This window comes from Mytilus edulis, chromosome 13 (assembly GCF_963676685.1).
Source record: "Mytilus edulis chromosome 13, xbMytEdul2.2, whole genome shotgun sequence".
NCBI lineage: Eukaryota > Metazoa > Mollusca > Bivalvia > Mytilida > Mytilidae > Mytilus > Mytilus edulis.
This window is the reverse complement of record NC_092356.1, coordinates 41,567,361-41,579,744: the sequence shown is the minus strand read 5'-3', so window position 1 is coordinate 41,579,744 and position 12,384 is coordinate 41,567,361. Positions and strand designations below refer to the sequence as shown.

General features: G+C 32.3%; 2 protein-coding genes across 3 annotated transcripts; one reads left to right on the top strand and one right to left on the bottom strand.

Moving 5' to 3' along the window:
• Nucleotides 1-872: 872 nt before the first annotated feature.
• LOC139501500 (uncharacterized) lies at nt 873-3,961 on the top strand. The gene is made up of 2 exons (XM_071290603.1): nt 873-981; nt 1,267-3,961. The coding sequence occupies exons 1-2, from the start codon at nt 927-929 to the stop codon at nt 2,073-2,075; spliced, it is 864 nt and encodes a 287-aa protein (XP_071146704.1). The 5' UTR covers nt 873-926; the 3' UTR covers nt 2,076-3,961.
• Nucleotides 3,962-7,395: 3,434 nt separating this feature from the next.
• LOC139501408 (enhancer of split m7 protein-like) lies at nt 7,396-12,155 on the bottom strand. 2 transcript variants are annotated; one of them, XR_011658554.1, is made up of 4 exons: nt 12,045-12,155; nt 11,136-11,228; nt 9,554-9,635; nt 7,396-7,883 (listed from the first exon to the last, which is right to left on the bottom strand). XR_011658554.1 is itself a non-coding variant. In XM_071290462.1 (4 exons), exons 1-4 carry the CDS (start codon nt 11,998-12,000, stop codon nt 7,516-7,518), a joined length of 573 nt encoding a protein of 190 aa, XP_071146563.1. In that variant the 5' UTR covers nt 12,001; the 3' UTR covers nt 7,396-7,515. The 2 variants fall into 2 exon arrangements, 1 of the variants encoding a protein (XP_071146563.1); XM_071290462.1 differs by lacking the exon at nt 12,045-12,155 and adding an exon at nt 11,971-12,001.
• Nucleotides 12,156-12,384: the final 229 nt, after the last annotated feature.

Here is a 12,384-nt window from a genome sequence, read left to right as displayed (position 1 = left end):
TGAACCCCATTCCCGTTACACCATCGCACTTTAGCATGTAAACCAACGCACTTCAGTTTGTAATATACCATCGTACTTTAGCGTAGCACACTATCGCACTTTAGCGTGTAGTCTGATTGCATTTAAAAAAAACAAACAACCATCGCACTTTAGCGTCTGACACTATCGCCTTTTTAGCGTAGACAATCGCACTACATAACTGGTATTTTGTTAGTATGTGTCCTAAATTAATCATTCTAAAACGTTATCTCATTTTGGTGTACTTAGCCGATATGGTTTTTGTGTATTGTAATAGGTACCTGTAATATAACCTTATTACTGACTTGGTAGTGTATTGTAATGGGTACCTGTAATATAACCTTATTACTGACTTGGTAGTGTATTGTAATGGGTACCTGTAATATAACCTTATTACTGACTTAGTAGTGTATTGTAATGGGTACCTGTGATATAACCTTATTACTGACTTGGTAGTGTATTGTAATGGGTACCTGTGATATAACCTTATTACTGACTTAGTAGTGTATTGTAATGGGTACCTGTGATATAACCTTTTTACTGACTTAGTAGTGTATTGTAATGGGTACCTGTGATATAACCTTATTACTGACTTAGTCGTGTATTGTAATCGGTACCTGTGATATAACCTTATTACTGACTTGGTAGTGTTTTCGATGATTTCTTAAGTCTCGGATATTCCCTATAGCTATTGAAAGACTGGATATTATAATAAGGAAAATGTCTTTCTCTTTTACAATCCTATCACATCTTCTATTTCTGAGCGCCCAAATTTTTAAAACGACAAAATTGAGATTTGTAATAATGTTTCATTTGTCCATTCTACATATTTTAATTGACTATTTTGTTTACAGGGAGATATCCTTCATAATCTTCCTGAAAACAAATGATATTGGTAGTCATGCAGAATGGGATGTTCTAATACAAAAGTGGAAACTAATTCTCCCGTTCGGAAAATAAAAGGTAAATATGAACTTCTAGTTGACACAAATCCATGCCGTACGCAATAAGTTTGGTTGCTATATCGATGTTTTTTTGCTATTTTTATCGTTGGGTTAAATTATTGTCTCATTGAAGTATACCCGTCATCTCTTATAATCTGACAATCAAACAAATTCATTATTATAAATTACAACTTTAATATGTTCATGTGTGTTTCTTGGGTTTTTTTTACTAAGATATAAGAGAACATTTAATTTGCTCTGTAAGCATTGTTTGTTTATGATCACCACTGGTATTATTTTGCAGATAATAAACATGGATATGGAAATAGGTCTATCATTACGTTGCCTCTCTCTTTTCACGTAACATTGAGAGAACGATTAAAAATAAAAGAGTCAAATGCTGATATATGGATAACAGACTGCATCACATTCAAAGACAAATATATATTCATAAATCGTAATACCGGTTTAGTTATCAGGGAGGCGGACGGAAATATCAGAAATATCACGCTTACCGGAAACGCGAATGGATTGTCGGCCATAGATGATGAAACTGTTGCAGTGACGTTTCCAAATGGGCATTACGTTGAGATTATCTGTGTTGCAACGGGGGAGGTAAAAAATAAAATTGAAGTGGATGGAATGTGTTTCCAAGTTGCTTACCGGAATGAACTGCTGTATGTCGGTTTTGATGAAAAGATAGAAGAAATGGACTTAACAGGAAAGACATTAAGGCGTGTTCCTAGTCCGACAGCAGATATAGGGTACATAGCAGCCACGGACGAAAAATTATTTGTCACTGATTTAGAGAAAAATTTATTATATTGTTGTGACTTTACGGGATTGGTTCTGTGGGAGTTCGAAGACAGAAAACTGGAATGGCCCATGGGTGTAACAACTGACAATGATGGCAATGTATACGTGGTTGGTAGTTCTTCTCATAATGTCTTAGTTATCTCCCCTGATGGGAAACATCATAGAGAACTGCTCAATGAATCAAATGGACTGAAAGATCCAATCGGAATACATTACGACAAAACGAATAATAGTCTATTAGTGTGTAATAAAGAAAGCGGTGATGCTTTCTTGCTTGATATTGAAAATGTTTACTAAGTCATTTAGTATTGAGGAAAAACTTGGAATGTGATAAGATACTACATGTTAAAGGTGTCATACCACCAATTAAAAGTCCCTATCTGTTCAACCAAATTTTACAATTTTCACAGCTTTCTAAATATTTCATCTTAAGTTTAACTTCATAGAAACCAGGTATATCCTGAATAGTACATGTATCAGCTTTCTACATGCCAATTTTCAACAGATATTTAAAATCATATAAAAAAAGAAAAAGTCTTCCAAATAAAGGTACCCCTAAAAATAACCCCTTGTTTTCTGGAAATCTTAAATTAGTATACTATGGAGTGCATTAATCCTCAATTTTGAATGCAAAATCATAAACAAGTAAATTTTAGCTCAAAATGGTCTTAATATATTTCTCTTTCACCAACAGTTTCATTTCTGCAAATTTGTTGGTTAGTTTAAGTAAACCATGACATCAAATGCACTATTTTTTGTCCGAGTAGGCCTACTTTCACCTAACGTTAAGAACAGTGTATGGGGATGGACTGTTAAAAAATTGATAAACAAAATAAAGTAATTGCGATTAAAAATATGATCACAATGCCTTTTTTGCTGGAATTAGATTTTCAATTTTTTTTGCTATAAAACAGTGTTTTTATCAGTTGTGGGTGTTTTGGTAATTATTTTCATGCAATAAATATTTTTTGGAGTAGGGACATTATCATCTGAAATTATTCCACGCGCGGACAAGTCAAAATTTTGAGTATAAATTATCACAAAAATTATTCAGGACAATCGAACCAAAATTTCTCAGAGTCGCATACGCATCCTGATTGTTGTGTCTCAGCAAAAAGACAATTTCTCACAAATCAACACCAATAGACTTTATAAAATCTTAATCGCACTTAAACTACCAAAATTGGTCATGTAGCAATTATATTTTACTTCCACAGCGGTTGATATTATCTCACAATTAGGTTAAAAAAATACCCAAACGAAGCATTTTTCTTCCAGTGCGCTTTAAATGTTTAAAAATTTAATTGCAAAAGTACTGTTATTGAAATCTTACACTTACACTTATATTTTATCAGCATCTAAAATATTGGTGTTGATAAATTTATATCATTAATGGTTTTTTTCGAATTTGAGAATAAAAATGAATAACTCTTTTTTAGAGTATATCTTTTTAAATATCCTAATAAAATGGATATAATTTAATTTCTTATTAATAGTTCTCTAAAAAAATAAAATTATGAGTTCGAATTGGTAATGTTTCTCGTGATATTTCTTTGAAAGGGAAAATAAAATTACCTTTAATTTTAGCAATTTGAAGAAATTGTTATTTAACAATTTACAAAAGAAGTCAACCGTTATAAAAACGAACGCGAGCTTCAGTGAAAACGAAAATTAAAATCTCATTTCCAGGTGTTTGGCAACAAAAGAGATCTTAACATCTATCAAAATGAATTTAAACTGTCTTCGGGGAAGTGTTTTGTCAAAGATTCAGTGCAAACAAAATTAGAATTAATTTTTTTTCAAAAGGGGTTGACCGTCTTATCCAATCAAAGCATTACGTCACATTCAGTGAAAGGATAACCGAAGAGAAGAAAATAAGCATTCCGATCGGCACGAGACTAGTAATTTGTCTCCTTTTGACTTGATAATGCTATCATTTATCAGTTGAACAGCCACGAACAAGGCCGAAGAGGAGTTATGCAAGAATCAAGATAATGGCTATAATATGTCGACAATACACGGGTCATGAAAGACAGTTTATTTCAACAATAAACGTCATCGAAAAAGAGTCAGTTCAAGTTAGAACACCTGGGGTGGATATAAAAGAAGAAGTGATTAGAAGGTCGGTATTTGGCCGAAGAAAATAAAGCTTGTTGACTTTTTTGCACACAATTTATGGAAATGCAAAGAATAAAAAAGGTATACTGAATGAATAAAGGCAACAGAAGTATATCGCTGTTCAAACTCATAAATCCATGGACAAAAAACAAAATCGGGGTAACAAACTAAAACTGAGGGAAACGCATTAAATATAAGAGGAGAACAACGACACAACACTACAATGTAACACACACAGAAACGGACCAAGCATCAGACAAAATCCCACGAGAAAAACAAATATAACATCAAAACCAAATACATGAATTTGGGATAGACAAGTACCGTGACATGTCTTATCGCAATGTGAATTTACACTCAAATAAAGGCAACAGTAGTATACCGCTGTTCAAAACTCATAAATCCATGGACAAAAAACAAAATCGGGATAACAAACTAAAACCGAGGGAAACGCATTAAATATAAGAGGAGAACAACGACATAACACTAAAATGTAACACATATAGACAAAATCCCACGAGAATAACAAATATAACATATATATATAACATCAAAACCAAATACATGAATTTGGGATAGACAAGTACCGTGACACGTCTTATCGCAATGTGAATTTACACTCAAAAATAAGAGAAAACAAACGACACAACGTAATAATGTAATACACACAGAAACGAACTATAATATAACAATGACCATATTCCTGACTTGGTACAGGGCATTTTTAAAGGAAAAAATGGTGGGTTGAACCTGGTTTTGTGGCATGCCAAACCTCGCACTTTTATGGCCATGTGAAATATAACATCAAAATGACAACACAGGACTACAATATAAATAAATTGGAGAACACAATTGACAAAGAATCACACGAACAACAGCCAACAAAAGGCAACAAGTTCAAAATTTTAATACGCCAGAAGTGTATTTTGTCCACACAAGACCTATGTGTGACGCACAGATACAAAAGTTTGAAAGCCGAAACGAGTACAAAGTTGAACAGCACCGAGGACCAAAAGATCAAAAAGGTTGTGCCAAAAACGGCAAGGGTTTTCCGTTAAGTTACCAGAAAATCCCTATAATTTAGAGTAATTTATACTTTTGCAAACAGTAAATTTAATAAAATGAATATTCAAAAGATGTACATGATAAAGCTGAAGTATTAACTAATTACAGGAAACAACTGAAATACATTTACATAACCAGACATTTGAAACACAAAAGTAGACACATCCGAATACGTTTAAACCTCTACGCCAAGTGACGTCCTATTTGAAACTGAAAAATGACGAAAAAAATGACGTCATTAGAATTAGTAAAACAGAGCATCAAAAAATGAAAAATGACGAAAAAATGACGTCATTAGAATTAGGATTAATTTAAGATTATATATTTGAACTAAATACTGATATTGCATTTAATAACAAAGCACATTTTAATTCTTATTAATATAAAACTGAGGTAGCAATTAACTATATTATAAAACTATGTCAGGTTTGTTATGAATCTAACTTCAAACGTAAAATATCGTACTGATTACTTTGAACGAAATCAAATCTGATAAATGAAGGCGGTGATTAATTTTCTTTACCATAACACATAAATATAATAGAAAAGACGTCAACACATTTGACAAAATTTGGTAAGTTTTGAAACGGTTTTGAAACAAATTTGAAAAAGAAGAAGTAAAAAACTAACCACCTGATTTAAATTAATAGTATTAAACGAAAAACCAATCAATGGCAACCACTAGCTGACTACTGGTTTGGAACAGGCACATCAAAATATGGCTGATAAATATGATAATTTTATGAGTGTCCAACCACCAAACCTATGACGACTGGCATTGACAGCATATCATTAGAACACATTGTAAAAATCAGTTGCAATGGGCTGGACTCATCATATCGGTACAAAGCTAAAAACTGCGAAAAAAATAAACTGAACTAAAATCAACAACAATTAAACATATGACACAAAATACCAATATAAGAGTAGTTACTTTTCGACTCACATTTAAAAAAAAAGTAACCAGTGTCTGCACCGAAATTTGTTAAGCCATGGACATACCAAAGAACGTCTCGTCCTGTTTCCAAAAAGTTCATTGGAAGTTACCTAGACCTTGTTAATAAATATTCCGCATTAACTTGACAAATTGTACATGACAGTATTGACGTTTAGATTCTATAGGTACTGACGTTCTTAAAGTTCCCTTTCTTAGTCCTTTTATATGTTTAAACTTTACTATTTAGTCCATTTTCATGATATACTTACGACGTAGCTCGGTACTTATACATCCCGCCATTATGTTAAAGTGCTCTGGTATATTTTGATTTCTCGTCTTTCATTTTTGCTTATGTACTTTGTCTATTTGCCATTTTGTATTTCTTTGTTGAAACAGTTATTTCTTTAAACAGTGATTATGATTATATCACAATGTTGACCGTTGTACCCCAGTTTTTACCTATTACATGTATGTCGGTTTGTTCTGCTCACTCGTTGTTGTCATTATATTAGAATTCAATGTGACTGTCATACAAGTGAGAGGTTTAGTTAGCTATAAAACCAGGTTTAATCCACCATTTCTACATAAGGAAATGCCTGGACCAAATCAGGAATATGGCAGTTGTTTTGCAATCGTTTGGTGTGTTTTAGTATTTTTTTGCAAGGACTTTCCATCTTGAATTTTCCTTTGAATTCGGTACTTTTTACTAAAACATAACCCAAAGCCCAAGTTTAACTAACGGATAAAACATGTTGCCACAAGCTAAAATAAATATTATCGAAATTATAGAATGCACCTTGAAGTCTACTATATTAAAACGTTGTTCTTGCTCATGAACTACATTGTTGTGGTATATAAAATTTCTCTAAAGGGGATAACCTATTTCGTTTTGTCCTTGGTTTTTGCTTTTGAAATTCGTGATGATTTCAAGATTATTGACTTTTTTGGCCCATTTAATACGACAATCATACACTGGACAATTGTTGCTGATGAAGGATATTTGTTATCCAAAACAATTATTGTAATTTTTTTTTTGTGCAATTATTTTATTTCATTTTATTGTTCTACACTTCTTTTGTGTATATTAGGTTTTCTTAGCTTATTTCTTGTGCATTTGTCATAGTTTAAGGTACGCATACGTTTTGTGTGTTTTGTGGTTCAATTTTGTTCTAAAATGCACACTCCGCGCAAATTGCAAATTACTTTTATCTGTAATTCAGAATTAATCATTTACACTGTTCGGTGTGAGCCAAGGCTCCTTGTTGAAAGCCGTATACTTTGACCTAAAACTGTTTGTTAGATGGAGAGTTGTTTCATTGGCCCTCATACCTAATCTTTTTATTTATATGTATTTAATTTTGCTGTTCCTATTAATCAATGTTTATGGACAGCCTTTCTGCATCTTTTAACTTATATAAGGGACTTGAAATATTGTTTTTTTTTTGCATTCTTAAATAATTCAAAAATAAAAGTAAAATAACAAAAATATCGCAAAATTTTAATAAACATAACAACAACAGAATCATTTACTGCACTAAACGTTGCACCAAGTCTTGTATGAAAGCACCAATATTGAACTGAATACTTTTAAAATAGAGTATTCATGTATCAATTACACTACCACGGTCTCCAAACTTCTTCATTGTTAATGATATGATTTCCTGGATACCAATCTGATGCGGTAGGTCTATTATCGGTGTCTTCATCTTCAGTTTTGCAAAATACTTCAATTACCGACGATGAAATATCTTTATCAATTCCCACGTGCATTTGTTGTTCTTCGTCCCGAGTCTGTTGATTCATACAACCATATACATCGTCATCATTGTTTTTTTCTGGAGGTGAATGGTTTCTTGTGTTTACATTGGATAACAGGTACGATTGGATATTGTATAGTATTGACTGTGGTATATGAGCATCATCCAGATATAGACCAATAGTATCCAGGCATTTCATATATCCAAATAAATAAGTTGAGGTAGTGTCTGAAAATGAAAAAGGCATCATGATACTTAGTATATGATGTCGGTAAGATTGAAGTGTTTAATGTTTGATACTAAAAAAAATAACCCTTCAAAGAAACATTTTCATGTGACTGACCTGAGGAAGAGCGCAGTGTTTTTGAAGTATGTTTTAGTTTCAAACACATCGTCTAGATGAAAATGTTTGTTTGCACCAAGTACCAAGTCATGCTATCTAGACCATGTATTGTCAGTTTATGTATGTCTGGGTTTTTTTACAGCAATATTTTTGGAGATTCCCGTTATCTCTTCTTATGTATCATTTCTCGGATGCATCGTATGTTTTAAATGTTTATCGACCATTTAAGTTAAAGATATCATGCAAATGCTGAAGAGAAGAATATAAGTAGGAATATAAGTAGTTCTTTTATGCATGGTCAATTATACTTTATATATCTTTGTATATCATGCAATAAATCATTCTTGTTTTCTTCAAAAATGACCATCCAAAACCCATACAATCAAGTAAGCTATACAAATACCAATATAACAAAATGTGAAACAAAGCAATAAAGAGAGAGACTTTACGGGCAGGTTGAAAAAAAAGAGGGACGAAAGATACTAAAGGGACAGTCAAACTCATAAATCTAAAACAAACTGACAACGCCATGGCTAAAAATGAAAAAGACAAACAGAAAAACAATAATACACACGACACAACATAGAAAACTAAAGAATAAACAACACGAACCCCACCAAAAACTAGGGGTGATCTCAGGTGCTCCGGAAGGGTAAGCAGATCCTGTTCCACATGTGGCACCCGTCGTGTTGCTTATGTGATTACAAATCCGGTAAATAGTCTAATTCGGTAGGTCATATTCATGAAAGGGAAGGGGATTGTAGTTGAAAGTTATAATCTTATGACTTATAATAGACAATGAAAACTACTCTTAGACTACAGGCTCTTTATTATGGACAGGCACATTAAGAATGTTGATAGGTAAAGTTTGTCTTCTCAGATTGACCATTCTTGAACTTTGAACCACACTAAAGTAGTTCAACAGTACAACAATGGTAGAAACCAAAAAATCAGTTGATTTGTCCGATCCGTATTAAGCACACAAACATGTTCTTAGAAAACAAACGAAACCACTATGTACTATTCTTAACAATTCTCAAAGTTTCTGATAGGTAGTTGGAAGCCCAACTTTAAATATTAAATAAGCCATGTCTTCCTAGATTAATGTATCAATCAGTACACATCAAGTCTTTTTGAATAGAATATATACTAACTTCGTACTTCTGGTTTGATTTTCTTATTTTGCTGTATCTTTTGTTTTGCAAACAAGTGCTTTCCACCTCTATCGACGCCAAATGTTTGCACCTGTCCAATTCGCTTGAAATTGTTCATAATGTACGTAGTGGAAAATAAACTGTATCACTGTGAAAACACCCACAAATGTCGATACCATGAGAGACGGAGATCAAATTCAAAATGGAAATGGGGAATGTGTCAAAGAAACAACAACCCGACCATAGTGGAGAAAACAACCTAAAGCCCCAAAGTCTTCAGTACAGCGAGAAAATCGCGCATTCGGCGACGGGCCTCAGCTGGCCACTAAGAGAATATCACGAAGAATAATCAACCCATTGATTGCAAACTGAGATTTGTGATAGACTTTACATCATATTACCTGCAGATCCAGTTTTTAATCTTTTAATGTATTCAACTGTTCTTTCCAATACCTCAGCTTTCTCTAGTTTTACTGGTGAGCCCTAAAAGTACAAACATTTTTTTATAATTCTTTACGTTAATACTTTGTTCATGAACATGTAAAAAAAAATTGAAAAATGAAACGGGGAATGTGTCAAAGAGACAATTTGAAACATCAGACTAAAGAGCAAATCCAGTTCAAGTGCTTGCTATGTATATAAGTGCAGGATTTTAAAGATCGGCGAAATTTCCATTAGGAAAGCCGTCCTTAAAAAACCTACAGAAGAAGAATCTATTCAGTCTGAATTTAGTTCTGGACAACATTGAACGGTACGTTTTAAGATGTAGAAGCAAAAAAAAATCAAATAAAAGACAAAAGCTTGAAAGCTTTGAATATAAATTTAATTGTTTTGAAAGTAACGATCAGCTTGTTGTAAAACTCAGACAATATATGTATAAAGGAGTAGGTTCAGTAAGACCCCTTTTTGGCCTCAAAATATAGCAGTTTTAGAAAAATGTGAAAATGTAATCGTTTAAATATTTATTGCAAAGTAGAATGCTTCTGCTACATAAATATGGGCTGTTTTTGACAAAACAATGCACATATATCGGGTACTAGCATCATTAAGTCATGCTAAATTACTGAAATCTTCACAATTGTAGCATTTTAGTTAAATTTTAGACGGTTTCCGTCTGAAATGAAAGTGGCCGCATTCGTGTTCATCCATAATATTGAAATGTAATAGTATTTGATGATAATACATAATATATATAAAGGTTGAGGATGAACACGGATGCGGCCACTTTCATTTTTGACAAAAATCATCTGAAAAGTGACGATTTTTGGCATATTTGATAGATTTTTCATATTTAAGCTTGAATCGGGGCGTTTTAAATGACTTAGTAAGTTAAAATCTTCCCCATTAACTAATTGAATCAATTGAAATAGACACTTAAGTGTTTAGAAAGTGTCTAAAATCTTTCGTTAGATGAACTTGAAAATTGAGGCCGAAATCGGACCTTACCGGACCTACTCCTTTATTACAGGATATTCCAAATTTAAGCATGTCAAATTGCATATGTATTTTCGAAATAACAATTGATCCTTTTTGAATTATTTAAACATTGGTGTAAGTTTCTGTACATTCGCAAGTTTCATAAGTATGACATAAATTTTCAGGAAATCAGAAAATCTATTTTTCATTTATTTCCGATTGATTTAATTTGTAACTAATTTTTAATATAAAAAAGAATTGTTATGATCGCAAGTGAGACAACTCTCCACGATAGACCAAATGGCACAGAATGTATCAACTATAGGTCACCGTACGGCCTTCAACAATGAACAAAGCCCGTCCCGCATAGTCAGCTATGCAAGACCCCGAACTGACAAATGTAAAACAATTCAAACGAGAAAACTAAGTTTACTATTGACCTTCATTCCTCTAGGATAATTAGAAAATGAATTTCCTCAACATTAGTATACTTAGATAATATATTTACTTATAATTTCGTAGTAGTGATAATTATAAAATGCCTCTGGCAAAAATAACTGAACTTACATCGCTATCTCCTGGAGAAATAAGAATTTCTAATTGTTCCAGTAAATGGTTTATCCGAGCTCTTCTTTGACGTTCCGCTATATGCTTCCGGGTCTAAAACATAATTATTTTATTTTAACATAATTATAATAATATATACATTTGTATTTTAATATCTTAATAGATTGTTTTTTTGGAAACACTAATTGAAAACGCCAATAAAATTTTACATTACTGTTTTTCCACTTATTTTCTCTACATTATTTTTAAAATCTTTCCAAGACAAATATTTCTATAACTTCCATTCTAATAACTTATTTTTCTTCGATATATCAATATTAATAACTACGCTGCTACTGCATGCTGGTAAGAAAATATATTGTAAATTCATTATTGTTCAATGCATACTTTTTTGTGGATTTTGTGTAAAAATTTCAAACAAAAAGTAAAAAGCAATCAACTCATAACAAATTTTCCTAATTTTGTCATCAAAGTTAGGAAAAACACAAACTTATAAAATGGTGGATTAAATCGCACCTCTTTTTTGTATGCTTTACTCCTATAAAACACGCACACACATTTGTTTTTAATCCATGAAAATTTTTACTCTAAAAAAATAAACGAATTCTCAGTTTCAGATCGAAATATTATCATTTTCTCAAAATTATCTTCCTTTTTATCGTGCGAATGTCAATCATTGATGTAGTCATGTTTAACAATACTATAACGGTAAATATTGCAACTATGAAACATATGCACATTCTGCATTACTTTAACATTGTCATGTTTGACAATAACATAACGGTAAATATTGCAACTATGAAACATATGCACATTTTGCATTAAAAGCACTTACCGGCTGCCTGTTAAATTTATCGTGTGTCATCAACGACATATTTCTTTAAATTGAAATTTTATTCATTAAGTTACCTTCTTTTTAATCCTCTTTTGAAGTCTTTAAAACACGCTTCCTTTTAAAATTTCCGTTTTAGCCCGGAGCTAGCCATTATTGTAACCGTATTGTGTCCACCACGTGGGCAGATTCTTCAATCAGATAATAGTTAAAATGTTAATTATTACAAATACCCCCTTTAACGAGGAAGACACGTGCTTACAAAATTCCTGTTTAAGTACAGGAAGGATCGGTTGCTTCTTTTTGACAAAAAGTAATTGTACTCGGGATTAACTTAGATGTTATTATTATCATGGCTGCCTTCCACGGGATACTTTTTAATGGACAACTTCTATATTATGCATACATTTCTAAACA